The following is a 26,860-nucleotide window of genomic DNA, read 5'->3' as shown; positions in this document are numbered from 1 at the left end:
TCATTTCTATTCTGAAATGCTGCTGTCTGGAGGAATCTGGCTAAAAGGTATGTCTAAAGTTGGAGGACATTAGTAATTCTTGGGGTTGGCTTGTATGTCCACACATGGTTGGCAAGTGCTCTCTGAGATGCTCTCGATTCTCTGCCTGGGCCCCAGTAGTTTTCCCAAGAACCCTGCGTCATGGCTGCTGGCCTCATGTAGGGAGCTCAGATAATCCTGGGGCATCTCAAATAGATGCCTGAGTGCCCACAGGTGAATTGAGCCCCTGAGGTCTTAGCTTCTAGTTTTTACATTTGGAGGAACCATCCTGTAAGGACAGGAAAGAGATTAAAGTTATTAATTCTCTGGATGTCTTAGAGAAATGAAACCCATAAATGTTACTAAATGTACTGAAGAATAGGAGAAGCAAGGCTATTTCCTCCTGTTCAGAGGGCTTTTTGATATTCTTTGTTTCTAAATGAATTCCGAAAAGCAACATTAACAATACAAACTGATGCCAGTCCATCCTGGTGGGGTTCCAGGAAAATCAGATGAATGCATAGGAAATTGGTCTTTTGTGATTTGCTACGAAACATTCATTTTTAAATAAAGAACCTCAGTAGCAGCTTTTGTAGTTGATGCTCTGTTGACTTCTGTTCGCTTTGGTAAGTATAGAAAGTAAAGCCTGAACGTCATGGATGCTGAATGGTAAGCCTGCCTGGTTTCCTCGAACCAGATAAGTAAAAGTGAGTGAGATGAGACTGTTCAGTAACCTCAAGGGCACTGAAAGGATACTTGTTCTGTGATCTTTTGTCCCGACAACACAAGGAAGTGCAGAATTTTTTCAGAAGAAATAAGTTAACCGAATAGGTCAGATCATCATCTTGTGTTGTGATCTAAGGTTTAGGATATTCTACTTAATTCAGTAAACTTACTCCTGGTAAGCTCAGCTCATCTAGCATATAGTTGTTTCATTATTTTATTTCTGGAAGCGTCTATTTGAAGCACATTACAGTGACCTTTGCCATTATGGCTTATTTTTTCCCAGGTTGCTTGAGATTGAGAACGAGCAGCTCCAGGATCAGCTTCGAGAGGTCCGAGATGAGAACTGCAGACTGTACAAACTGGTGACAGAGAAAGATTTTGAAATACAGCAACTCCAGAAAAAAATACAGGAGGACAGATTGGCTTTGCTGGGTAAACACAATAACTTTGTTTTCTCACTATGTTAGTTCCGGTGTTTGCTTGATGCTGATGACAGTAGAAGCAGGATAACTGATTTATTGTGAGCTCCTGGCAGTGAAATATTCACATGACATCTCTTTACCTGGTTTATGCTAAAAAGGAGTATTTTGGTCATATTGTGGTTATCTCTGTTTCCACTCCTATAATAAGCTTCTGCTAGGAAGAATCAAAATTCTGCTCTCAACTGAGAGAGACTTGTTCTTTGTTGAGCTTGCAGTAATTTGCAATAGCACTGAAACCACTTGGCTCTGAACTTTGAAAATATTTAGACACCTGGGTATAGATTTAGTCAACACTTAGAGTTGCTACCTAAACTTGCAAGGGTCTAAGTTGACACTGTTCTGCATTTGCAGAGTTTACTAAATATCTATGTCTCTCCCACGTAAGGAGTCTCATTGCTTTATTTGTAGAGGGAATTTCCTTACAATGGTTTGACATGATAGCACTTACATGTGGAGTGGCGTGTACGCTTAAAGATCTGTGCCTTACTCTCTCCTTCAGTTTCATGAGCTGCAAAATATGAATATTACTACTACTCCCCATCTTAGAGAGCTATTGAAAGGACCAAATGATTTCTGGTAGTCAGGCAGGTCAGACCTAAGGTGCAAAATATTGTTATTGATAATTATATGTGCCCTAAAAGAAGTATAGTGCTCTTTTGGGGTACACAGTGATCTCTGTTCCTCACAGATCTGCAAACTTGCTATTATTGGCACAAAAAAATTATGATTCATAGAAATCGCATCTTGGAAAAATATCTGTTAATGTCAAAGAGCAGTGTTGTGGCTTTCTCTGCTATGTAGTTTTAAATTCCTTATTCAGGCTCCTTTTGTTTGCCTGAATAGGGCACATGCAGGATGCTGGCTGAATGCAAAGTCCAGCTTCTAAAGCGTCTTGGGTGTCCTTTGAAAATTGAACTGTGCAGGCTGCACCTCCTCCACTGGGTGCCACTGTTGTTCAGGACAGCAGTGATGACCAGGCTAGTAGAGAAGGGGGAAACCAGCAATAAGCAGAATTAAATAACACTTAAATAACCTTAATTCTTAAAAACTATCTGTAGCTTTTATGTAGGAGAGATGATAAGCTATTACTGGGTTAGGACCAGGAGCCAGATGTACTGTTGCAGCTTCTCTGGCTGACTCATGCCAGCTTGCGGTAGTTTGCCCCATGCCTCTGTCTTCCCTATCTACATTGTGGCAAGAGACTCACCCACATTGCCTGGGAATTAAAAGCTTTGATTAAACATGTGTAATGCATTTGAAGACCATGACATGGAAGCAGCAGCCTGGCTTTTGGTTAGTTTAGTACTTACTGTGATCCTTGATAGCAGCCATTATTTATCATGAAAACTAAGGAAAAAGTAGCTTCTAGATGAGAGGGGAAACACAAATCAGATATAGGAGTGAGAACAGTGGAAATGCTTTTAAAAATAATAAATTTATGTTCTCTACAAGGTTTTTAAATAGTGATATAGGGTCATATTCTGTTCAGAGCTATATTCTGCATAGCCCCTTTAATGTCTCTAGGGTTTTTATGGGGCTCAGAATTCTCTTAAGAGTGATCTGTCATCATTGCATCTCACCCTGGTTCTTGAATATAATGTTCATGGATGTCAGTAGAAAAGTCATTACCTCAGAGCACTGAAGGAGGATGAAAGAGTTAAGAAGAATGACACCAGCCGAATTCGATCTTCATATATCCCACCAAGGATTTGTTGTTGCAGGCTCATATTCATTGCTGAGCTAGAGATTTCCGTGGACATTGTATGCAATCATATTGATTTTGCACTTGTGCGAGAACTTTTCTTCACCTATGTCATGTTGACGAAAGCCAGATAACACGCAAGCCAGTTCTGGGGATTACTTTATTCTTGATGCTAATCAAACCCTTTCTGATGAGGAGGTGAATGAAGTATCTGTTTAAAAGAGCAATTAAAAGAGTAATACAATAAGACTCCATGTATAATCTCAAGGGACATATAAATAGGCACAATGAAATTTCCTGGACATCACCCAGGACCCAACTGTAATAGTGTGCCTGACCTTTTAGGACACATGTCTAGAAAAGTTCGCACTTCTGTTTCAACAACTCCTCCAGTAGTAAACAACTAGCGCAAAATAGTGTTGTCTTTTTCTGTAATATGCCGCAAAACCCTGTTCATAACTGTCCTTCACAGCAGTGAGCAGAAAACACCTCTACCCTTTCTATGTAGTAATGTTGCTACAGCCACTGTTGTGGCCTTCTGACATGTGGCTGTTGCTAAAGTGTGAAACGTGGCTTTGCTAGCCACAATGTGATGCTGACTCAAAGGACCAAGCAATCCAGCTGGAATTACTGATGCCTCTTTTCCCTCAGTTGTTCATTTAAGTGCCTGGCACAGTTCTGAGAGAAATGGATTAGACAATGAAAGTACATTGTGCACTGGACAGAGAACAAAAGCATCATCTATTCTGAATCTTGCCTGTAAGATATGTCCTTTGCTTTTATGTATATTTTCAGGGGCATCTGCTTTAGCTGGAGATGTTGCAGCTACTAAAATAGTTGAATTGGCCAAAAAGAATCGTGAGATAACTGCCGAGACTGAGAGTGAAAAAGCCAAAGTGAAGCAGCTGAATAACAAAGTCAAAGAGCTGGAGAGAGAAGTGAGGCATTTTTTTTTGTTCTCTTTTTGTATGCTAAAACATAGAAAAAATCCAACCTTTGGGATATAGGAGCTGTAGAAACAGGGTTTGATTCATGTTCCCATTTTGACTTTGCTCTTACATCCATGCTTGCTTTGAGTTCTTGTAATTTCTGTCCGTGATAGGAGAGAGGGATGTGTGCCCTCAGCTGTTTTCACCTTTGCAGAAGGGAGGAGCTAGGAAAGGATATCCGTAAGTTATAATGAGCCAAAGATTTATGAAATGCCAATTAAGAAGGTTCACTTGTATTTGAAGCACAGAGGCTTTTCTAGCAGTATGGCAATTATATTTTTCTGATTTTTGGGGTTTTTTTTTTTTTTTGGTGAAGAGGAGCAAATTTCATACCATTATGTCTTACATTCCCACCTCATTAATACCAGTCATGAATTAGTAGTCTATTCTTCTAAGCTTTATTTGTCCATATAATGAAAGCTGTTTTCTGGCATAAGTACATCCAGAACTGAGACAGTAACTATATCATATAAGACACCAAATCTTCACTCAGGCAAATTCATTTTTCTGGTTTAGTATGACTTTTTTATATATGCTAACCTTTCACAGGAATAATTTTACTCAGGTGACTGCTAAAATGAAAATTAGATGCCCAGATGTCAATATTTACCTTATTCATTGGCTACTACTGCTTTTCCTTACACAATACTGGTAAAATTTGGGATAATTTTTAATGCTTTTTTCAGCACTTTGCTTCCTTAGTAGACATCATTTAAATGGATCAGTAACATTTATCATGCTGACAAATGCATTTTGACTCCATCTTTCACAATCACTTATTATTATGAATCATGCATCTATCTGAATTGTACCCTAGTTACCTGAAAGATCAAGAAATGGTAGATTAAATTTTTGAGAACTCCTGCATAAATTCAGAGAGTTCTGGTCAGAGGGGTCTTGTCAAACAGTTGGCAGGCTGGCTAAGAAATATCAGGTGTAGCTGGGGACCTACAAAATCACACAAGTAGAGGAGCAAGCCATGAATAATTTCAAGAAAAACCAACTCGGTTATAATCCTCTACTGCAGAAGTGTAATGACCATTATTCAAACAGAAACTTAAAATATTGTCAGATATTGACCCAAAAGAAAGGACCACAGACATTTCAGGAAAGGAAATCAAACTCAAAGCAAACAAAAATTTTCAAGAAACAGTAACTGCTGGTCAAAGCAGAGGTGGACACTTTAGATATGAACTAATCTGTCCTTAGACACCAGCACCATCAAAATCAAAACCAAAACCAGCAACCTGTCTCATCTGAGGTAAAGATGAACCACAACATGAGCCCCACTGAAACCATGCCCTGGTCAATGGTCTGTATTTTCTCACAGCCTCAGGTGGGGAGGCTCTTCTCTAAAGTTATGGTCACTGGCTGAGTTTGTGGATTGTACTTGTTCAGTAGAACTATATGAAGATGTGAAAGATGGGTAAAATTAAAGCAATGTTTGACAGTGGGAGGTTTCTGTGAAAAATGTTGAGTGATGAAAGAGAAGAGCTGTCACAGACAGGAGCCTGCAGTGATTCACATCTCTTTAGTAACTCTTAAGCTAATCTGGATCACTGTCTAGACACACCCATCTTTTTCCATTGATTGTAGAAAGAACCAAGACAACTGAAGTGCAATTCAGTTGCCCACACATAAGCATAAAAGTACAATCTGAGATGTCACTTGACCTCTCAGACATGCCTGCAGGGCTGTTAGACGTGACAGGACTGGCGGTCCTGGTGCAGCAGCTGAAGGCCTGCTGGATACCCTCAGATGCCTCAAAAGGGACTAGACAGCTGTGGGTGGGCAACAAAACCAAGTCCACAGTCAGTCCATGCACTTGATGTAATGTCAGTGTCTACTGTAAAGTGAGCTGAAGACTAGACTTCCTTGATTGTATTGACTAGGCTCCATTCTTTATAGAGACACCCACACTGAAAACAAGGAACGTGTTAATTTCTGAGTTGAGTCTCATCCCTTATGCCTACTTCTAGATGGCTTAAACTCTATGGAATGAATTGTGGTGATGGTTTCTTAAAAATGCATCACAGTATGTATTTTCACCAATGGAAAACACAGTTATTTTACATAATTGTTAGCTCTTTGCTTGTATGAAAATTGAAAAATATGTAAATCATAAGTGTTTTAATGTGACTATGTTCCCACAAACAGAATGGAAGGTGTGGCCATTGAGCAATTGAGCAATCGCTTAGCAAAGGGTGGTATGTGTAAACAAAGACTGCAAACGGATGTTTGCAAAAAATTTCCTTAGAATTTGACCTAGCAGCTGCCAACACTAGCTGAAATTTCTCATTCTCAGTCCATCGACTAAAAGAGTTTATGAAGTGCATAGAAGGGGTGGTCTAACCATTGATTTACTTACAAAGAAGGGGTAACATTAGAGCTGGGTCTGAGTTGCACTCTCTGTTTCCCCAGATACCACTTTAATGAAGACGTTATTCCTTAGAGCTTTCTTTTATTCAGGCAAATAATCAAGATTTTCTGCACACCTCAGAGAATGAAGTTTCAGTCTTTTAAAGCAACACTTCCTGGCGTTTCCAGCTCCAAATTCACTGCACTCCCGTACAGTAAGAGGTCTTTGCAACCTCAGCATAGGACATGGCTCAGAGCAGGAGGGTCTATATGTCTGCCTTCCTTTCCTGTGGCAAGCAATAGGAGACATTCTTCATGGGTTGAGAAATGCTACCTTAGAGCTACCAGCTAAAGAAAAAAAGCCCTAACACCATTATTAAATGTCAGCTATAGGGCATTAGGTAGTCATTTCTCCTTTTAAATTCCTGTGGTGAGTAGAACTATGTGCTTTTTATGAAATACCCTGTGATTTTCTTGAAAAGTGTGTAAACTGGCATCCAGAATCTAGAGACAACATCCTGATTTGTACTGTACTGGCTTTGCATTTATGTATAGAAACACTTATTTTATGTACCTGTGGTGGTAAAATCCCCCAGAAGTCCCCATACTTGATAACTGATCCCATCTCAGCAAGTCCAGAGACATTTTCACTGAAGTTATTCCACAGTAAAATAACACATGCTTCTTTGGGAAGTGTTTTGGGAAGAAATTGCATGCTTTCCTACTGATTGTGTTTAAAAAACAAGGGAAAATGAAGTAATTTTTATTCTAGAGTAAACAAACATCCAAGATCATCAAAATTGCTGTTGTACTTTTTTGCTAATTAATATTCCATGGAGATATGTCCTTCACTGTATGCATTCTATAATAACAATGCATTTTTTTCCAGCTACAGACAGCCATAGAAAAACTACATTCTCTTGGTGGTGGTGATGCAAAAATCAAGCAATCAACTCTGAAGATGATAGAAGGAAACTTGGTACGAATTGTAATTGAAGAGGGGAAATCAGAAGCTGATACTTAGTTCTCTCCTATTGTGCAGTCCTTTCCTTGTGACAAGGATGTATCCCTGTCACTAGTTTTGTGACAAAATTGCTCTGTTTGTACCTTCTCTATGACCCCCCAAATTAAGGAAGGCATTTGCATGGGTCTGGGAAAAGAAGATTCTGTGATCCTGATGGATCTGTGGATCTTAATCATTTCAGTTTTTCCCTAAGGATTTTGTTCTTACCAAGAACATTCTTCTCTTCAAAGGCTGAAAGTCCAAAGGTGAAAGCATTGCAAGAAAAATTAACCACAGCCAACTTTAAAGTGATGGAGTATCGTAACCAACTCCAATCCACGAAACAGGAGCTGAAGATGACCCAAAAGGTACTGTTGCGGGATGCTGTCTGTGGCTGGGATCCTGTGCAAGAGGTATATTCTTGTGAAATCGGGAGACTTCTTTTCTTTTGAGCTTTGATTAGCCTCCATGAAGTATTCCAGTGAACTCTAAGGAGGTAAGAAAAAACACAGGTGTAGTGATTTCATTGGAAAGATATGCACGTGGACACACAGATTTCATGCTCTGCCACCACAGCTGGATGACTGTATCCACTATCTCTATTGCTATGATGGGTACAGGTCCTTTAAGGTTTGAAAGTCCCAGTTCAGCAAAATAGGTTTGTGATTGATTTGAAGCATACTTTCAGGCCCATTCCTCCTTTCCAAAACATTTAATTATGTATTTACTTTTAATGTAGTCTTCAGTTCCATGAAAGTCAATGGGATTAAAGACCACGCTTGAACTAAAGCACATGTTTAAACAGTTTGTTGGAGTGACATCTAGAGTAACCTTTTCGTCTTTGATTCATGATGGATTTTAATGCATTACTATGTGCTCTGTTTCCTTTGGTTTCATTACTTTGCGTAAGAGACCTGCAATGCAGATCAGAGTAGCGAATATGGTCCTAAAAATAGAACTCTGCTGACCTTTTTATAAATAATTTAAATGCTCTTCATACTAACTTTAGCTCTCCTTAATGTGGCTGTGTCGGAATTGTGCAAGAGAGGTTGGCTCAATTCCTGATTGCAAGGGTGTGTATTAAGACAGTATCTCTACTCTGTTCCTGTTTAGTTCTGGTTAAGTCCATTATATCAAAAATATTTACATATATTGAAAACTGTTAGTAACGCTTAGTAAACCTTGGTGACGAATTTGAAATCCTCGTTTTTTACAAAAGTAGCACAGTTTGACAATCAGCTGTACAGCTCGATAGTACAATTTGACACTCTCCATAGGCAGGCAGGAAAACACGGATTCACGTTTTTAAAAAAGCAAAGAATAATACTCAAACTTATCAAAATACTGAATTACCCACCTCAACAAGTAAAACCATTCATGTTGGCCAAACTCCTCCTACCCACCAACAATCTGTATTGTAATAATGATCTGAAAGAGCTTACATCACGTGGGATACTGAATATCAGATACAGGCCACTATGTATAGATACAGTGTTTTGTGTTTACTGCTAGAGAGCAGCTTTTCCTCCCCTCTCCCCAACACATGTATTTAAGCCTAGCCTTATTGTTGATGTTAATCCCTTTTTCATAGCTTTTGGCAAATGAAGTTGGTGAAGATGTGAATATTCAAAGTCTCTTGACCAATTCTGGCAGCTGGCGTGGACGAGCGCAGCAAATTCTTGTTCTCCAAAGCAAAGTGAGTTAAGACCATGCATGGTGCCATGTATGCTGGGTGCTAGAATGTTCTTTCTACATAGAGGTGTTACCTCAGTTTGAGTTGAAGATACTGTTAGTTCTTCATTAAGTAATTCTTAACATCCATACCCGCTTATAAGGCATGTCCCAATACAAGCAGTGTTTACTGCAAATACATGGCCAGTCTTTTCTCTGTTGAAGAAAGCAACTGTTAGAATAAAACACTTCATGCTAACTTTTGTAATAGGTTTTTGGTGTGTGTACGTGTGCGTACACATGTGTGTGTGGTGGTAGGGTGTTAAATTTTAAATATGTGTTGATGTGTGCAGGGTCTTTCAGAGTTCCTGCAAACTATATTATTTAGTCTATTGCAAACATGCAAGCTTCAGTATTTAAGATGGGAATCTTTCGCATCTGTGTCAAAGGAGAGAGTTCAGTGACCTTGGAGAGCTATGGCAGCTTAGTTAAAATCCCAGGATGTTTTGAAGGTGTCTCTCTCCACTGAGTACAGAAGGATCCCTGTCAATGTCTGTGCTCTGACTTAGACACCTTTGTTCAGTGCTTAAAGTCAGATGGGAAGAATTGAGGTCAGGTAAGATTTTCAAGTTGTTCCCCCAGGAACTTCAGTAAAATCTTTAACTCTTGAATCTTCTGAAGGGCACAGTCTAGCTGAAATGTCAGCTCGAGACAGGGAGGCAGTTTTGTCTGCATCTTAAATAAAACTTCTCTCAGGCAATTTGATACATATTTTTCCTATTTTTCTGCTGTTTAATTATATGCCAACAAACTGTGATTTTTTTGCACTCTGACTTAAATTGTTAACTTCTACTTTCCCTTGAGCAAATAACATTTTGCCTTCCGTTAGACCCCCAGGCTGGGATTCATCTGAAGGCTGTACGTACTGTATTCTACTGTAATGTAGAAATTTCTTTCTGAGCTAGTCTCCTCAGGCCCCTTCTGTAGTCAGTGGCAATCTTGTAAATACAGTCACTGTATCAAAAGTGAGGTAGGTGCATCTTATCTTCGAAGCCATCTCCAGAACAGGGCAGAGGAACTGTGCTGTAGCAGTACCCATTTCCTTCTACTGACTACAGAAGAAGTATGTAGTGAATAGCTGAGATGCAGAGGCTGAGTTCTCTTGACTACACATAGGTGTCTAATGCCAGCCAAGATGCCGTAGGGTGTCCTTCTGACCTCTGGTCATCTCTCCAGAGTACTGTGGATGTCTTGTAGATGCTGCATCATATGTGCCCTCAGTATCCCAGGGCATCTAAAACAGCACTAGGTACCTATGTTCACACTAGTGAACTGTGCCTTAGATGTTTACATTGTGGACATCCTGGATGGTGATTCTGCTAAAGACCAAGATGCTTATATGTATATAGGTGAGTGGGTGTCTGCCCTTTTAGAGGAGATCTAAGGTATTATTCTGTTGCCCACACGTCTGTTTAGCGGCATTCAAGATGCTTTGGAGTGTCTGCCTGGCCTCCACATGCGGCTCCAATAAGGTACAGATCTCCCATGTGTCCTGAGTCTCCTGTAGGTCTGATGTCATACCTTCTCCCTGCACAGATGCCCTAGATAGCTACATGTTTGTTAGCAGCTAACAAATTTAAACTTGAAAGAACAGACACTGCTCTGTGTTAGTTAACCACGATAATGTCAAGATGTAATATGATGCTAGACTCTGAGCTCCCTTTGGTTATGTCCTCTTTGATGCTGGACCACTGGACTCCTGGTAAAGACTCTGGATGAGTTGTCATTATTGTCTCCTAGGTTCGAGAGCTGGAGAATCAATTGGGTCAAAACAAGACCAGAACATCACTGAGTGAGATTGATGAGGAATTGCTGGCACTTACTGATCCAAGGAAGCTGTCAGCCCAAGAGAAGAACTTGTTGAAGATTCGCAGCTTGGAAAAAGAAAAGAAAGAAACCTTGGAGGTAAAAACCTGTGAGCTGACAGAGTCCTGTTTGGGTATATAGGGTGCAATATCTTGCCTTACCTTCAGGACATATGTTACACCCTACCAGGAGACAATTTCAGAAAACCATTTGTTCTGCTGGCAGAAATCCTGCCACAGTTCACAGACTGAGCAAAAAGCTTCCACACTTGTTTTCTGTATTGCACTCTTGGTGTGGCCAGGCATACTGCTGCAGTACAAGATTTGGTCTTCCCCTCTGCTGCATGATTCATGTGTCAGATGCATCCACTTGATCTGAAATGTGGCTACCTGACAACTGTGCATGCTCTGTGATGTTAGAAAAGGGGAGAGAGGCCCTGGGTGCAATGCAGCTGGTACTGGCTTTATACTGAAGGCATATGCAGAAAGAAGCCCTGCTACATCTGCATCCAAGCTCTGTAGCTTCCCCCTCACCCTGTGGCCAGATGTGCATTCTTCATGCAATGTTAAATACAAGCATCCCCCTCATACCTCATATATCTGTGTGGCTATGGGCTTCTATATTTAAACAAAATAGAGATGAGAATTACACCAGACACCCTCTTAAGAGGCATTCTGAAAATTGGTCTTACCCTCCATCTATCACATGTAGTTGCTATAAAAATAAACAAGCATCTGGTGTTTAGGGGTGAGAGAGGCTATAGCTAGTGGCACATGTAGTAAACCCCGAGGTGGAAAGGATACATAGGCCTATGTCCGCAAGAAACATGGGTAGTGAGGGTCAGCTACACATATTCAGCTTAGCAAAGCACATCTCCCCATTCTCCTTCTCTGTATTTGCTTCTGTAGAAGCCACCTGGCACCATTCCAGAGCTTGATGAGCTGCTGCTTTTCTCACCGCAATTTACCCATGCAACAGAATGAGCAATGGGGTGATACACACCTTTCATTCTTGGCCATGGGAATGGAAGAGAAGATTTATAGCTACAGGCCTGCAGCACAGGGAGGATGTTCCTCAATAACTATAATCTGCACGGCTCCACTTCTGCCTTTGTGTTTCAGGCTCCTTCACAATAACTTCCCCTGTACTTGTCCGTTACTACTTAACTGCTAGAGTGCTCCCTGGCCAGTTTCATCTAGGTGAAGGCATGGCTCAGGGGGCAGGTTCTAGTAGACAGTGTGGCATCACCACCTGTATCTGGAAGGAAGAGAGTCTCCCCGTGGATAATGGTGAGGCAAAAGAAAAAGCAGGAGCATACAGAATTAGGTTGTAATACAAAATTATCTTTTGCTTCCTGGCATGTACTGAATCAACCTAGTCCCTTGTATTCCTGAGCAGACAGACCTTTTTTTGATGCTGGCAAGCCGGCAGCAAGCAGTAGCATTTATAATTTCTACTTACTTAGGGATGATATTGTATGCCATTTCCATTTTTTAGCTTCTACCAGGCAATGTGTGATTCCTTTAGCTCACCAAAGCACCTGGGGCTTGGTGATAGGCTATAACTGTCATTTCCTATGATGTGTTTGCATCACTGCAGAAACTCACTGGGGAACATGATGCTCTCCAAAAAAGTCATGAGGAAGTGAAAAAAAAACTCGACGCATCAAAAGCCAGGAACAAAGTACTGTGCAGTGAAGTGAAAACCCTGAAGGAACAGATCGTAACCTTGCTGGAGAAAGGAAAACACGACGATGAGCTCATAGATGCCTTACTGGTACAGTCTGGCTATTACTGTTGGTCCCAGCCCCTGCAGATCAGCCCTTTTTCTATAAGTGGCGAAACATGATGTCATTTAATGGCACGATGACACAGACAACCTTAGGGTATACAGAGGCCTGATGAATCAAACTGTGACAGCCAGAGGTTTCCTAGTCAGCTAAAGCTCTTCATTGTGGATCAGATCATGTAAAGGCTGCAAGATAGCACCAGGCGTGACACGGTTGCAGTCAAGCAGCTCTAAGCTGCAAGTATTGGAAGAAATCTTTTGCAGAAGGATTGAAATAGGATTATCTAGGAGGTAGAGGAAGGGCTTCATTTCTGACCCATGAAGCTGGACTGTATTTTCTGTTCTGCTTTCAGCTCCATTGGTAGAATTTTTTTCTTAAGAATACCTGCAATCTTGAACTTTGATTTGTTGTATTACACAGCCCAAAACACACAAGCTGAACCATGAGTGCTAAACCATGTGCACATTCACTTGCAGTAGCTGGAGCTGAGAGGATTTGGCCCCTTCAAAACCAAGAGTATTAGCAGAAACTCAAGATGCAGTTATGCTGAAATAAATGATTGTTGTCATGGTCTTGCAGGATCCTTTTGTCCTGCCATGGTTCTAAATAGTCTTCCCCAATTAAAATAATAGAAAAAAATTATTAGCCACTTCTTAGTAGGGTTAGTTCTGTGTTTCCTGATCTAGCTCTTCACGTTTCAAATCACATTTCCTTGCTTCTATATGTAGGTTTTAGCTAAGACATGCTTATGACTAAGCTGGCATTCATGTTTCTGCACACCAGGCAGCCATGGGGAATATGGGTACTGGCCGGCAGATTACAGAGGAGCCAAATAACAGTTGTCACTTTTGCTAAGTCTGAGCATTCTCACTAAAATGATTACAGAAAAATGTGAGTTTACTTGGGAAGGAATGGTTAACTTGTTTTATCCCTTACATCAAAGAAGCACCTTGCTTGCAGTTTGTTGGCCTGACAGAACAAACTGACCGACAAGTATTAGATTTGTCAGTTTGAGAAAACCTCCAAAACATACTGGTAAAACAGCCTAGCCTCATAGCTGTCACCTCACTACCCTCATCTTTTAACGTCACTATCACACAATCTGATCATGTTCTAATTTCACAAAAAGCACATTGAATCTACTTTTATCCAGTTTATGAAAAAGTGACCTTCTTTGTCAAAGGCCAGCCTTTTTTGCTGTCTTTTCTGCTACACTCAGGAGCAAAGCTGCCAGCATACTGAATCACTCAGTTGCTCAGGTCTTTTCTACCTGCACCATCCAGTCACTAAAGTCTTGATATGACCCACAGGGGCCAGTGAGGACACTGTCCTTACCCAGACGCCTGTGTCTGAGCTTTGCAAGTAGCTGTGCTGTGCAGTCCTTTCAATGGATAAATGCTGAGAACAAGATAAGGTGGTCTCACACTTAAAACATAACGGACCAAATTCTTGGAGTAGCACTAGTGACATCAATGTGCCTAGACCAAGGAATGGGTTTAGCAGGGCAGCGGCTTGCTCTAGCATTCCTAAATGGGTATTTGTCTTGGGGGGTGTAGAACACCCAGCTAGTCTTAATAATCATTGTATATAAAAGTGAAGATCTCACTCATTGTTTCTTTTTATCAGAGCCAACAGAAGCAAATGCAGGAGATCTTAAAGCACCTGAGCCAGCAGGATGAGAAGAACAAGGAGTCCCAGCAGATGCTAGGGCAGCATTTGAACAGTGAGGTTCAGAAACAAAACTGCCTTATAGAGCAGCTCAGACAGATGGTGGCTGAACGAGAAGCAAAGGTTAAAGAGCTGGAAGAGGAGATTGGGCAACTCACACTTCAGGTAGACAGTCAGAAGAAATTAACTAAAGGAGCACACTTTTTAATCATTTTAGATCAGCTCTTCCACTTCCTTCTGCCTTGTTATCTGAGTTGGTTGCTAGCTTGAGACACTAATACCTGTCCTACTGACAGTCTCTCCCGATGGAATGATAAAGCAGGAATTCTCTCTTGTAACTCTTAAGTTTCTTTCCTGTTTGTACGTAACTTTTCTTCAAGCCGTGTAAAGAGTAGAAAACATAGAAATATCAATCGCGTCCACACGTGGCTCCGTGTCAAGACTGTCCCATGACTTGACAACAAGGGTTGGGCTGCAGTGAGGACTTTTTAGTATTCAGCATCCTTGGCTGCTGAAGGAAGCTAGCAAACAAACATAGGTGAGGCCAACATCAGCAAGCTGCCATAGTACCCAGCTACTTCCCCTCATGGAGTGGTGGGACCCCTAGTAAATTATTCTCATCTCCCACTGTAAACCACTTCAAAAACTTCCTCTCCCTCAGATGTCCAAGCTATTGATATGAGTCTGATGGGTCTCAGGCATATGGAAATTTCATTGAACAGATGAAAGAATTGGGAAGGTTGGCCCCTTATAGACTAGTATATTAAAAATGTTTTCAACTTTTATGGTCTAGTGTTGCAAACTAACAGAGGCAAGGTGGTACTATTGCCAGAGCACAGGCATAGAAGTTGAGAGGCAGTCCATTAACCTGCTAAAGACTTCTCCTGTGGTGTGGTATCTTACAGTCAGGTTTTGTCAGAGTATTTAGATGTCTAATTCCCATTGATATAAAACCCTCATAGGGTTATGGTGAGATTGTGAATCTGTCAGATCCCTCAGTAATGGGGGATAAGCATTGAACCCAAGATAAAACTTGGGTTAGGGACACAAGCCACCCATGCTGACACTGGTAGTGGTGGTCCTGTACTGTGGGTTCTCTAGTGACACTGTGTGCACCCTATGATTTCACATGAAACTGCACTTTACTGACTTTTGCTTTGTTTCCATCCTGAAATCCATAGAAACTAAAGAAAAGTTTCTGAGGAGGTCTTGTGAATCAAAAGTTCTGGCATGCTTGTAGCAAAAATCATGAGCTGCTGCTTAGGCAGTGATGCAGCTATTTTCCTCTGAACTGTGTAATTGGTTTTATAACCTGCTCCAACATTAACAGAAGAAATCCGCCCATCAAGGGGACGGTTCAGGAGCTGCTGCTACACCACCCTCTGAGCACTCAGAAGATCCAGGTTTTACTCTGCTTAAGCCTCTGGCATCAGGCAGCAATCAGGTTGGAAGGATTGGATCTGCTCGGTAAGAAGACCCTAATGTCAATGTTTAAAATTGTTGTGAGTTATTCAGAAGCATGGTTTTCACAGACAATTTTATCAAACCACAAGTGCTATGTACCAACAGCTGTGGCAGCCTGTTTACAGTATATGGGAATCTCTAATCACATTATCTTTTGGACTTTCGTCCTGGAACAGAGAAAGATATACAGACTTGCAGACATTACTACATTTGGCATGATGGTAGTGCAGCTAATTCTCTTTCTCCAGCTCGGATAATATTTATGTGGTTAGCTTAAGTGCTTGTGATTCTTCTCTCTTATGAGAAACGGGGCTTCTAATGAGCAGACTTCTGAGAGATGGGTGGCGAATTAATACAAAATGCCATTTTAGGTATGCACTAAATCACTGGCACATTATTTAAATCAATAAATGTGGTTTGAGTAGGATTTCCTTGCAGAAATGTTGAAAACACAGCACATCATTTGTTCTTAACAAACACTCTATAAAGCCTCACTGAGGACCACGTAAATTACACTAATCTTAATACAGTGGTAAATCTGTTTCTTGTTTACACTGATGTGACTCTGTGTCACTCTGGCTGTGTAAAGGGACCATAATACCAGAGCAAGTTTTATCCTTTCCTGTTAAAATGCTGGTTTTGTTGCTAAAGAGTTCATGGTCTAATTGACAATGAGGATTTGAGACTGGTCTTCTGAGGAAGGAGGAAATTTTTCATCAAGTTAAAGTTGCAACTGATTTCTTCTATGTAATTTTAACTCACCTACCACATTACTTTACACACTGAATTTGGCTTTAAAATTGTCAGATGTATCCCTGAGTCTAAGTAGAGCATTACTACAAAATTTAAGAAAAGTTCTTTTCAGTGTTTTCAAGTTAGAGTTAAAACGTCCTTAATTTGAAAGTGTCCACATCTCCAGTTATACCCTTCTGACTGACTTTATTCTCCCACCTCTAACTTGGCAGAAGTTGTGCTCTCATGGAACAAATCTATATTTTACCCACTTTTTTACTTCATATGTCTGCTGATGGTAAGCAGGAAGGCAAGCAGGAAAACAAGGTTTGGTAATGGCTTTGTAGGAGCTGCTAAGTGCAATGCATAAATTATTGCTTGTATACGTGGCTAACATATCTCTGTCATGAAAATAGCTGACATGTCAGGTGGGCAGTGAATGAGTCTGAAAACTGCAAGAGCCGTTAATAACTTGGTCAGCAGGGCTCAATCATTCCATTAACTTTAATATGCTGATGAACTCTCTATTCCATTTTACTTTAGTGAATCATCTTTTCCTATCAGGAAAGATGAAATGAAAAATGCTATAAATAGGAACTAAAGCCCCTTGGAGATTTCAAAGTAAAAATCTGCATTGTTAGACTGGGCCACTTCTGTCATTAGCAACCTTAACTTGATTTTAGGATTAACTACTCCTAGCCTAGAAGGCAGCTGTGCCTGTTCCACAATATTAAGGTTTTATCCTCTGTTAGCTGCAGCCCAAAGGCAAGGAAACATGGGCGAAGTCTACAGGGACTTGCCTCTAGGCAGCTGAGCTCAAGTTCGGAAAACAAACACACACTAGATTTTTATGTCCCAGCCACACACATCATTACGTGTAAAACTCATCCAGACTGGAAGTGATACTCTAGTGTTATCGGTTGACTCCTCCTCTTACAGCACTAAGCCTGACAGATCTTCCTGAGGTTGTCCACAAAGTAAAAAGGTTCAGAAAACAATATAAAGTATATTTTTAAAGGGCATTTGGAAATAAAATTGTGCACCTTGTTGCAGAACAGGGGTTCATTTGGTTATGAAAGCATACAGCATGCAAACACTATCAAACAAGCACAGTAACCTGTGCTTGTCTCTCACCCTAGTGGGTGAAGGTGTAAGATGAAAGTGTTTTGGAGTCAGGGAGCAAGCTGAACTATTGTGTATGCAGTGCCTGTGTGATACCCACTGAGAGGGCTCTGGGAGCCTTTTCCCTACAAGGCAGCAATAAACACAGACATTGGAAAATGACCGGAATTCTTGGAGGACTGCCCTCTGTAGAGCTCAGTGCTTAACAAAGGTTTCTTCCTCCCAGCACAGTGTCCAAGATGGGCCATACACTTGTAGAGTCAGCAGCTACTAAGCCTTTCCTTCTCAGTAATAACATCCCACCTGGAAGGTATGTATATAAACTTCATCATAAACAAGGGAGGTTTCCTGCCATGTTCCGCAAGCTGCTGGCAAGCCTTATCCTTGTCTGCCTTGTTTCTGTAATGAAGAGCTGCTTTCACCATCCTTTCTACCTGATACTGCCAAAGAGCTCTGATACAAGCTCTAGTGTCTTCTTGCTATCTTAATTTTCTAATTGATTGCTAAACCCCATTTTTCCCTTTTCACCCCCAATCACCACAATTTCTCCTGCTTTTTGTTCTAAAGGAGATACACCTGAATACTCCTATGTGGAGAGGTCGGAGAAGTAATGAAGTACATAATAATGGGATGCATGGGAAAACTGTCCCTTCCTTTCATCACATATTAGGCACAAGAACAGCCATTGTCCTAATGCTGCCTGAAGCCTTTCAGTGGGAGAAAATCAATAGCATGCCATTTAATAGCTTAGCGTAGCACTGTGGAGAATTCACATATAGGCTTCTTTTACTTTGGCAGCAGCAATGGGCGGAGAGTCAGTGATAGTGAATTGATCAGAGGTGGAAGTTTGTTTTTAGGGGTGATGGGAAGGGAAAGCATACTTGTGAAGGAAAAGACCTTTCCAATGAAACTCACGGTGGATTTATTTCCAAATATTTCTATTCCATTTACTGCAGTATAGGGATTGATGCTGGGGGGAGGTAGTGAGCCTGGCTCTGCATTCTGGCGTAGTCTTCAGACAAGTGTATTTTGATATGTTTTTCAAATCCTGTCTTTGTTTCATTTCTTTCATTTGTGAAATGGGAGACAGACTCTCTACGCTTCTGCTGCTTTTAGGCTTGCTGGCACTGACAGCCCGGATTTGAAAGTGCTGCAGACACAGATCACAGAGCACAAGGCTCTCTGCCAGGCTGCTGAAGTGGAAAGAGACAGGCTCCTGGAACTGGTCACTGTGCTGCAGAAAAGGTAGTGGCTGATTCTACCAGTATCCTTTGTGGGATGCTGCGATTAAGGAGATCTTGAGACGTGTGAGAGTCTATAGCATGCAGTACAGTACATCATACGCTGCCAGTGTGATCCTTTCCTTAAATAGGGGCTTTTTAAATTTTTTCTGCTCAATTTCCCTGCCTAGTTGATGATTCATTTTTATTATTATTATTTTAGAACAAAGGACAGGAAAAATGAAGTCGTCTTCAAGCTTGCTGCACCTAGATGAAACTAGAATTCGTGTATTTATATATGTGTGGCGTTATTTAGGCAGCAATATTATTAATCACTAGTAAATACTGTAATTATAGTTAAAATCTGACTTCTGTTCCAAAAGCTTTTCACATTCTTTTAAGTTTTCCTGTATCCACTTTTAAATGAATTTCTTCTGGTTTAAGTGAAGCATAACAGTGATTTTTTTTTTCTATTATTCAGTTCAATTTAAGGTGATGTTAAAAGCCAGCTGTGTTTTAGGAGGGCAGGGGAAACAAAGTCTTTTCTCTTTAGATACCTTTTAACTACTGCTTTTTTTACCAGTTAAAGAATGTCTATTATTTGATTCCCAAATCTGTATTCCAGTTTGTAGAAAGATATACTTGTTGTCTGTCTGCTTTTGAATACAATAGGCATTATTTGCTTTCTTGCTGTATTTTACACTAGTTATCATTTCACACTTGTCTAACTTTTGTCCCATACAATTAATTGCAGTCAGAAAAATATTTTTTTTTGTAACTGTGGTAAAGGTATCATCCCCTGTGTTTTTAAGGGCTAAATCCTGGAAATACACACTGGGAGAATTTTATTCATGTTTGTAAGCCCAGTGACTTTAATAGACCTATGCAATTAGATAAGGATGGAGGTGTGAGTGATAGCTGAAATGGGGCCATCACAAATATGGCATAATGAAGAACACGGAGTCAATGAAATGCACAGTTGCTTGTAAAATGTACCATAGACTGATGATTCAGCAGCTCCACGGTTATCACACATTTATCAAGAGCAGGTAAAGTAAATTTTGTGAGATTGTGTGCAATAACTCTTGGAAGACCTCAGGATAATATACCATCCAGTCATATTTCAACATGACTATGTGTAAAAATATCAGGCATTCCTCCTCTTCCCTTCCCCTGTTGGAGTGTGGGTCAGCAAAGCTCAAGTAACACATATAATGCCTAAGTTGAGAGAAAAGCACTGGGAATGGTTACATGAGTGGGATTTTTCTACAGCAGCTGACAATTTAGGACTGTGTTTCACAGTCACTTACTGTGGAGCAGAATATACTGTCAAAAGATACACCGTTGTGAACGGTTTGTAGGATTGGGCCCTGCTGGGGGAAGGGGAAGAGGTAGAGGAACATTTAGTTTAAGTAAGTTATTCATATTGGCAGAAGATTTAGTAAAATCGGGGTAGTCTTGTCATTTTTCCTCCACTGTTTGTCTAACGTGGATGCTAGGGGAACACCTGGTCAAATGAAAGTTTAGTGAATTCAGAACCACTAAGAGAAATATAATTTCTCATAGAGTGTCACCAGCCTGGTAATTCACTGCCACAGGAGGTCAGAGTCTTGCCTGTAGCTAGATTTTTAGGACAGTGATATAATTTTATTATAGTTGTAATATTTTTTTAGTTACGCCAGCTAGGAGGGAAATAAGACTAATCAAGTCTCTTGATTCAGGGAATAATCAGCTATCACCTGTGGGATCAAGAAGGAAATTCTTTTATTCTGCACTGTACAATACAGTGAGTCAATTCAAGTTTCTCTCTAGCTTTAAGATCCTTTGAATCATTTTGTATCAGGTGCTGCCCCACACAAGATGCACCACTATCTGCATCTGTGGGCGCACATCAAATTTTTGTAGCTAATTTTCTAAGATGTTGTGCGGGGTGAACAGAGAGGCACTTTGCTCTTCCATTCTGTACTGCAGGGTGAACCTTCACTTTCTCTTCCACTCACTGTCTAATGGCTAAGTTTATTAAAAGCAACGTCAAGTTTCTTTTCTTACTTGCAGATAACTGACGTAAAACAGCTAAATGCTAGACAGTGTTTTTATAAACTATTTTCCTTCCAAATTTTCCCAGTGTGTTTAAAAAATGCATTTTATTATTCTTGTAATAAAAGATCTCTCCTCAGCAATCTGCAGCTTGCCTGCCCATCTGAGTGGTAAATTCACACAAGTAGCCAGTGTTAAGGGATCTAGGCAACCTCCATTAATGAACCCATTATTTCCAACTGTACTCATTAGTTAATTCTGGTTTGCAAATTTGGAGGATGTCATCTGGAACAATTTTACTGGGATTTCTTTCTTTGGATGCATGGAAAATTCTCCTTTTCCCTCTGTTGGGAGCTGTGCAGCATGAAGCGGGATTCAGTATCAAGACTGACTGATCCTTAATAGTCATGACATAAATAAGCTTAACTACCTCTTTTTGCCTATCAGGGTGGAGGAAGGCAGCAATAAAGTCTTGGAAGCTGAGAAGAGGCTTCAGGAAGAACGGCGGCGATGTGTCATTTTGGAACAGCAGCTTGAAAAACTGCAAATGGATCCAGGGAGGAGCACAAGTGCACAGAAACGTCCCCTCAGGAGCAAAACAGGTGAGGTGGAGCACTTATCTACAACTATTTCCCCTGTCCCACCTCTGTGGTTAATAGACAGAAACGACATTTGGACTCTAATCTATCAAACCTACACAAGTGCTTGACCTTACACACAGTGATTTGGACCTACTCAGACCAGTGGAACAATACGGAAGCTGAAATCCTGGCCCCACTTAATTCAAGAGGATTTTGCCACAGATTTAAGTGTGACCAGGACTTTTGCAATATGTTGTTTTTATCGGATGACAGTCTATGAAAAAAACTTGACACTGCTCTGTGTTGCCACCGTGCCCACTGCTGTGTTCCCTTTGCACTTCTGCCTGAGGGATTCATGTGAAGGTTAAGAGCAGAATTAAAGGACGCATCCCAATTTAAGGCCTGTCAGTGTCTATGAAAAACTATTGCTGGTGATGAAGTAATTAGATCTGGTGTAATTTATTATCCCATGAACATGATAATCTCCTGCTATAAATATGAAAGCCTCACTAGCATAGTTAAAGGAGAAGAATTCATGGTGGATGTTAAATTTTTATTTCCCTGATCAGATCCTTTTATTGCTTAAAGACTCTGGTTCTGTAAAGTGTCTAAACCAATAAAATGGCACATATTCTTAAGGAAACTTTTCCAGTGGTTTCCCTTTTTATATATATTTTCATAAAGTAAAAAGACTTTAAATGCCAGGATATGAACAGTAGGAATAGGAATTTCAATTTGGCAAATAGTAGGATGCCGTCAGGCTGAGTTACAGTGATTAGAGAGGTCACAAGCCTCATCAGAGACCTTGTACAAGCTCTTGGCCTGCCCCACACTGAAGCGCATGATCTTGGGCCGTAGGGGGACTGCCCTGCAGCTCAGCAGATGCATGGTGTGGCTTTCCATCATGACTCTATCCAGCGCTGTGGTGTGTACTAATGCTACCTCATCAGCTCTTAGAGCTGATCTGTATTGAGCGCTATGACCTGCATAAGCAGTCACCCCCTCTTCCACCTGCAATGGTGTCTTGTTTCTTCTTGGGCGTGGGTCAGACTGAGGTAGGAAACGCTACTGTAACTGCATTGCATTTCTTTGCATCTCCCAACATAGTGCTCTTGGTCATATGCATGTTTGACAATAAGTTCTCTCTGCTGCAGGACCGTGATGCAAGAAATCACATGTTGTTATTCTCTATGATCTCGATTCATACCAGAGAGCTAGGGTCTCCAGTGTAACATCTACATGGTGTTCAGGACCTCAAGGGAAGCACTGTCATTCACCCATCCAGCGCATAGAGAGAATTAGGTGTATGGAACAGGATTCAAAGGAGCCTTTATCCTGAATGGGGACTGAATGATTGCTTCAAACCTACTCCTCTCTGTAAAATATGGATCCGTTCCTTAGAGCAGAACTGTTGTGTCCTTAGAAAGGGTTCCAGCCAACACTGACTCATTCTGATGTTTTTCTGTGACCACTGATTTTTAGAGCTGTCTTACCTGTATTAACCAAGAGCCTGACAGCAGAAAAAGTAGTGCAGAAAAACTTAGATAGTAATAGAAACCTAGTGCTTAGAAACAAAGTGCTGCAGCCTTTGGCCTTTAGGATAGAGGACATTCTCATCTTGATAAGAGAGCGGTGCTGGGCCTCACAGAAGTGGTATCATGGCATGCTCTTTGTGATTCCCAGGAGGGTCTGGAGGTGAGAGGCTTTGGAGCCCTCATATGGTTCTGCAGATGCCCAGAGGAAGAAATCAGGGTGTGTGGAGGGACAGGTAGTAGTCAGGTGAGAGTTGTGGGAATACAGCTCTCAATGGTACACTTTTTACTGACTCCATGCCTTAAATAGCATGGGAGCATTTTGGTGCTGTCTTCTTGAGGAGAATTTAACTGAATTTTTGAGTGCCCAGACTTTCATACAACCTGGTAGTGTAAAGTGTTGATGTGTTGTTCTGTTATCATACATGTGCTCCACTTAGATTTCCCTTGCAACCCCAAAGAGATACAGTGGTAAACTCTGCAGGTCCTGAGCCATTTTGGTCAAGTTGTTGTGCTGTAGTAAGTTTGGTAACTCCTCTCTGGGAGATTGGCATTTCATAGCCAGAGGAAGCAGGCTGTTCTTACCAGTGTGACAGGTTCCTTCTTACTAAATATTTAGTTCATTAGTCTTGTCTGCTTAAGGACTAAAAGCAAATGTAGAAAAGGATTGGCAGTAAGACTAATAAGAAGAAATCCTCTCTAAGTCTGTAGGATGAGTAGGTAACAATCTATTTCACCACCCTTCTTTGAAGAGAGCTCAGCCCCTTGTGATGTGCCAAAACTCTGGAGTTTGTACAAGAAACGAGTCTACAAGTCTGTAATATACCTCTTCAGCAGAGCATGTAGGTTATCTAAATGTTTTCATGCCAGATAGTTGAGGAAATAAGAAGGAATGAAAAGCTTGAATATAAAATAGAGACTAGAGAACCCGCTAATTAACATAATATTTTCTTTTCTTTCTGGAAGTGCAAAATTGGAGAGAGCTGATCTAATTGCTAATCTAATGTTTCTAGTCTCTTCAATTCAAGGGAAGTAGATAATGATACTGAGTAGCTAGAAACAACCCGGTTGTGTTTTAAAATTATTCATGCTTTTCATTTTTTGGGGTTTTTTTCTATCTTATCCAAATTTCAAATTAGCAAAGAATAATCCCAGAGGAGAATAGGTAAGTAACAGCAGGTTTTCCTCAGCCCTGTAAAACACAACCTCAAGATCAAAAGCATTTCTTTGTTATACAACATAGCCTTTTCTTCTCATATGTTTTTGTTAGAGTCCAATACTCTCTGACCAGGTTCTTTTAGATATTCCACATGAGAAGGATTTAGTGTTTTAATACCAAATTTACTTATTTGAAGATATTTGACAATATGTGGGATTTTAATTTGGAAAAGTGATACAGCAATGTACTGAAATCACAACACAAGCACAATATAGGAATTGCAATGTACAGTTGAATCGCAACACAGGTATGATTCCCATTACCGGCCTAGATGCTCACTGTCACGATGCTGTGTGTCCCCAGTTTTGCTAGGAAGGAATATGTGGGTTGAAGCCATCTCAGGTCTTTATTTTCTTCAAAGATCATTTGGCTGGTTTTTTGATTTTTATACCCTATGTTGGCCTGAACCACATACACATTTCCCTCATGTTGGTCTAGCAGGCTCAAGGTAGGTAGTACTTTCCACTGATTATTTTAGAGAAGGCCATTTACATTTACTCAACTGATTAAGCCGTTTATCTACAGCAAAGACCACCCTCCATTCTGCTTGGTGTTGGGATAAGTTCAGCATCCTCTACGGTAGCTATGGTCACTTTCTACATTCCTTTCTGAGCTTCATGGGTACATCATCCTTGCCTGTCTTCTCTGGGCCTTCTTCCATTGTAGGGATCGACTGGTCACTCACAGTTTTTTGCTTTTCCAATCCCAGTAGTAAATTTGAATTATATTTTCTTTATAACCCTGAAAAAAGTTTTTGTGTCCCTTTGAAATGACAGGAGCAATGCTGCATGTTTTGGGTAGGCCTTTATTTAGGAAAGAATTCCTGATTTAGAATCTTAGTTTGAAGAACCAATTTGAGTGCTTTATTGCGTTTAACCAATGTTGTGTTTATGCTGAGGAACAAAGTGCTTTACAAAAGCTGTTGTGGTGTGTGCCACACACAAACATCATCACAGGCATTCAGGAAGCAACAGTTGCCATAATCTTAAGTGAAACACAATGACAAGATTAACATTAAAATAATCCTTTTCAACTGTTTCTATCACCTATTGTTTTGGCCACTTAAATATTTTGGATGTTTTTTTTTTCTTCTCTAACTAGGTAGGCATATTACTGCATTTAACCCAGAAATGCAAACTCATCATGTTTTAATTTTGCTGAAAGGAGATTAAAATAAAAGCTTGTCCTATATAGTTACAGTATCTTCATGGATATACCTGGAACTGAACAGATTCCTTAGTATTTATTCACTATTTCCTGAGATTCACTCAGTGTGCTACCAAGTCAAAACGGTTGCTTGTTTTACTAAAACCCCATTTTGTGATTATATCTACAGGCCAGTCTGCGAGTCACTCAAGACTCACCAATGTGAGCGATCGGAAGGAGCTCTCTGCAGCCCAGCTCTCCAAGTTGCCTCTAGAATCGCAGATAGAGGAGCTGAGCACAAGGTATGGTTTCCCTTCCTCCATGCAGTGTTACTCACAACAGCTAAAACTCATTGCTGTCCTTTTAGCAGTGATATTACCTGCATCCGCTCCTCAGAAGATAAAACCTAGCAAACTCTGTAGAAATCACAGATCCTCTGGTCTGAGCTTGTCTATGCCATTCTACACAAATTTCCTAATAATTATACAGATACCCAGAAATATCAAGCTAATGCAAATGTTAACCAACACAAAACACGTGCAAGGAAGACACCTTTTTTTTTCCTTTTTCTTTCCTTATGCGTTGATTGCAAGCTTATTAGTGAAAATAAAATTATAATCTTTAACAAAACAGATCTGAAAAGTATCTTGGTCATCTAATACTCTTTTCTACCTCAAAGAGAGAAGGAACAAGTGTTAAGTCTGCTCTTTCTCATGCCTGTCATAAAATTACCAGAGAGCATGTGTTTCAATGTTTTCTTCCCCAGAGCTGAAGCACTGTTCTAATTTGCTTTGAAGCTCCACGGCTCACATGAAAGTTTTCCTTTTGTTTCCTCATAGGCTTGTGATCCAGCTGGATGAGAACGAAGCTCTGAAAGCCGCTTTGGAGACTACTGTGAGAAAGAAAGAGGAAGACTTTAAACTGTATCAGGACACAATGGACCAAGTGAAGGATATCTTTTTACAGGCCATTCGACAGCAGAAACAAGAGATGAGTTAAGCAAGATATTCAGAGTCCTTTGGACTGCAAAGCAGGGAGAGAGCCCAGGCATCATGCCCATGAATTGAAATGCAGTGGCAGTGTAGTTTTGCAGCCTCAGATCATGTCATTTCTTTAGCATTCGCAGAAAAGAATGAGAAATGGAGGTGAAATACAAAAAGAGTGAAGGTTTTGCATGTCAGCAAATTCTGTCAGTAAGAGTTAGGAAGCAGCTGGCTCACAGACTGCACATGCCGTAGGTTGGTGCAGTTTAGGAAGCTGCAATTCTACAGTGTGATTTTGGGCAAAACCTCCCTAGTTTCAACAGAATTTTCCTCAAGAGGGCTCGATATTCAATATGCTGCTGCCTTTATCAGCTCATAAAGGAATTTGCTATACAAAAGTTATGCCAGCTCCCTTCCAAAGCCGTGCCAGGAACAAACCAAGTTCTGTTTTTATCGGCTCACTGATACCTGTCTGCCTCAGGCTTTCTGTCGTGTGGATTAGCCTGGCCTCTGAATAGCTGCAAGTGAACTTTTGGGGGGCTCCACTCACCA

At 40.6% G+C, this 26,860-nt stretch overlaps 1 protein-coding gene across 1 annotated transcript in view; it reads left to right on the top strand.

Annotated features, from left to right (window-relative positions):
- Positions 1–26,324, top strand: part of CCDC13 (coiled-coil domain containing 13) — a 31,175-nt gene extending 4,851 nt beyond the window's left edge. The window contains exons 2-15 of the mRNA XM_010563240.1: positions 1,028–1,176; positions 3,724–3,866; positions 7,165–7,254; positions 7,530–7,646; positions 8,870–8,974; positions 10,750–10,914; positions 12,415–12,591; positions 14,231–14,437; positions 15,603–15,739; positions 17,817–17,900; positions 18,707–18,835; positions 21,295–21,449; positions 25,516–25,627; positions 26,165–26,324. Of these exons, the coding sequence (XP_010561542.1) occupies positions 1,028–1,176; positions 3,724–3,866; positions 7,165–7,254; positions 7,530–7,646; positions 8,870–8,974; positions 10,750–10,914; positions 12,415–12,591; positions 14,231–14,437; positions 15,603–15,739; positions 17,817–17,900; positions 18,707–18,835; positions 21,295–21,449; positions 25,516–25,627; positions 26,165–26,324 (1,930 nt within the window). The remainder of the gene's footprint in view (positions 1–1,027; positions 1,177–3,723; positions 3,867–7,164; positions 7,255–7,529; positions 7,647–8,869; positions 8,975–10,749; positions 10,915–12,414; positions 12,592–14,230; positions 14,438–15,602; positions 15,740–17,816; positions 17,901–18,706; positions 18,836–21,294; positions 21,450–25,515; positions 25,628–26,164) is intronic.
- Positions 26,325–26,860: the final 536 nt, after the last annotated feature.

Source organism: Haliaeetus leucocephalus, unplaced genomic scaffold (assembly GCF_000737465.1).
Source record: "Haliaeetus leucocephalus isolate CR32 unplaced genomic scaffold, Haliaeetus_leucocephalus-4.0 Scaffold0, whole genome shotgun sequence".
NCBI lineage: Eukaryota > Metazoa > Chordata > Aves > Accipitriformes > Accipitridae > Haliaeetus > Haliaeetus leucocephalus.
The sequence above is the reverse complement of the archived record's forward strand: the minus strand, read 5'-3'. Positions and strand labels throughout refer to the sequence as shown.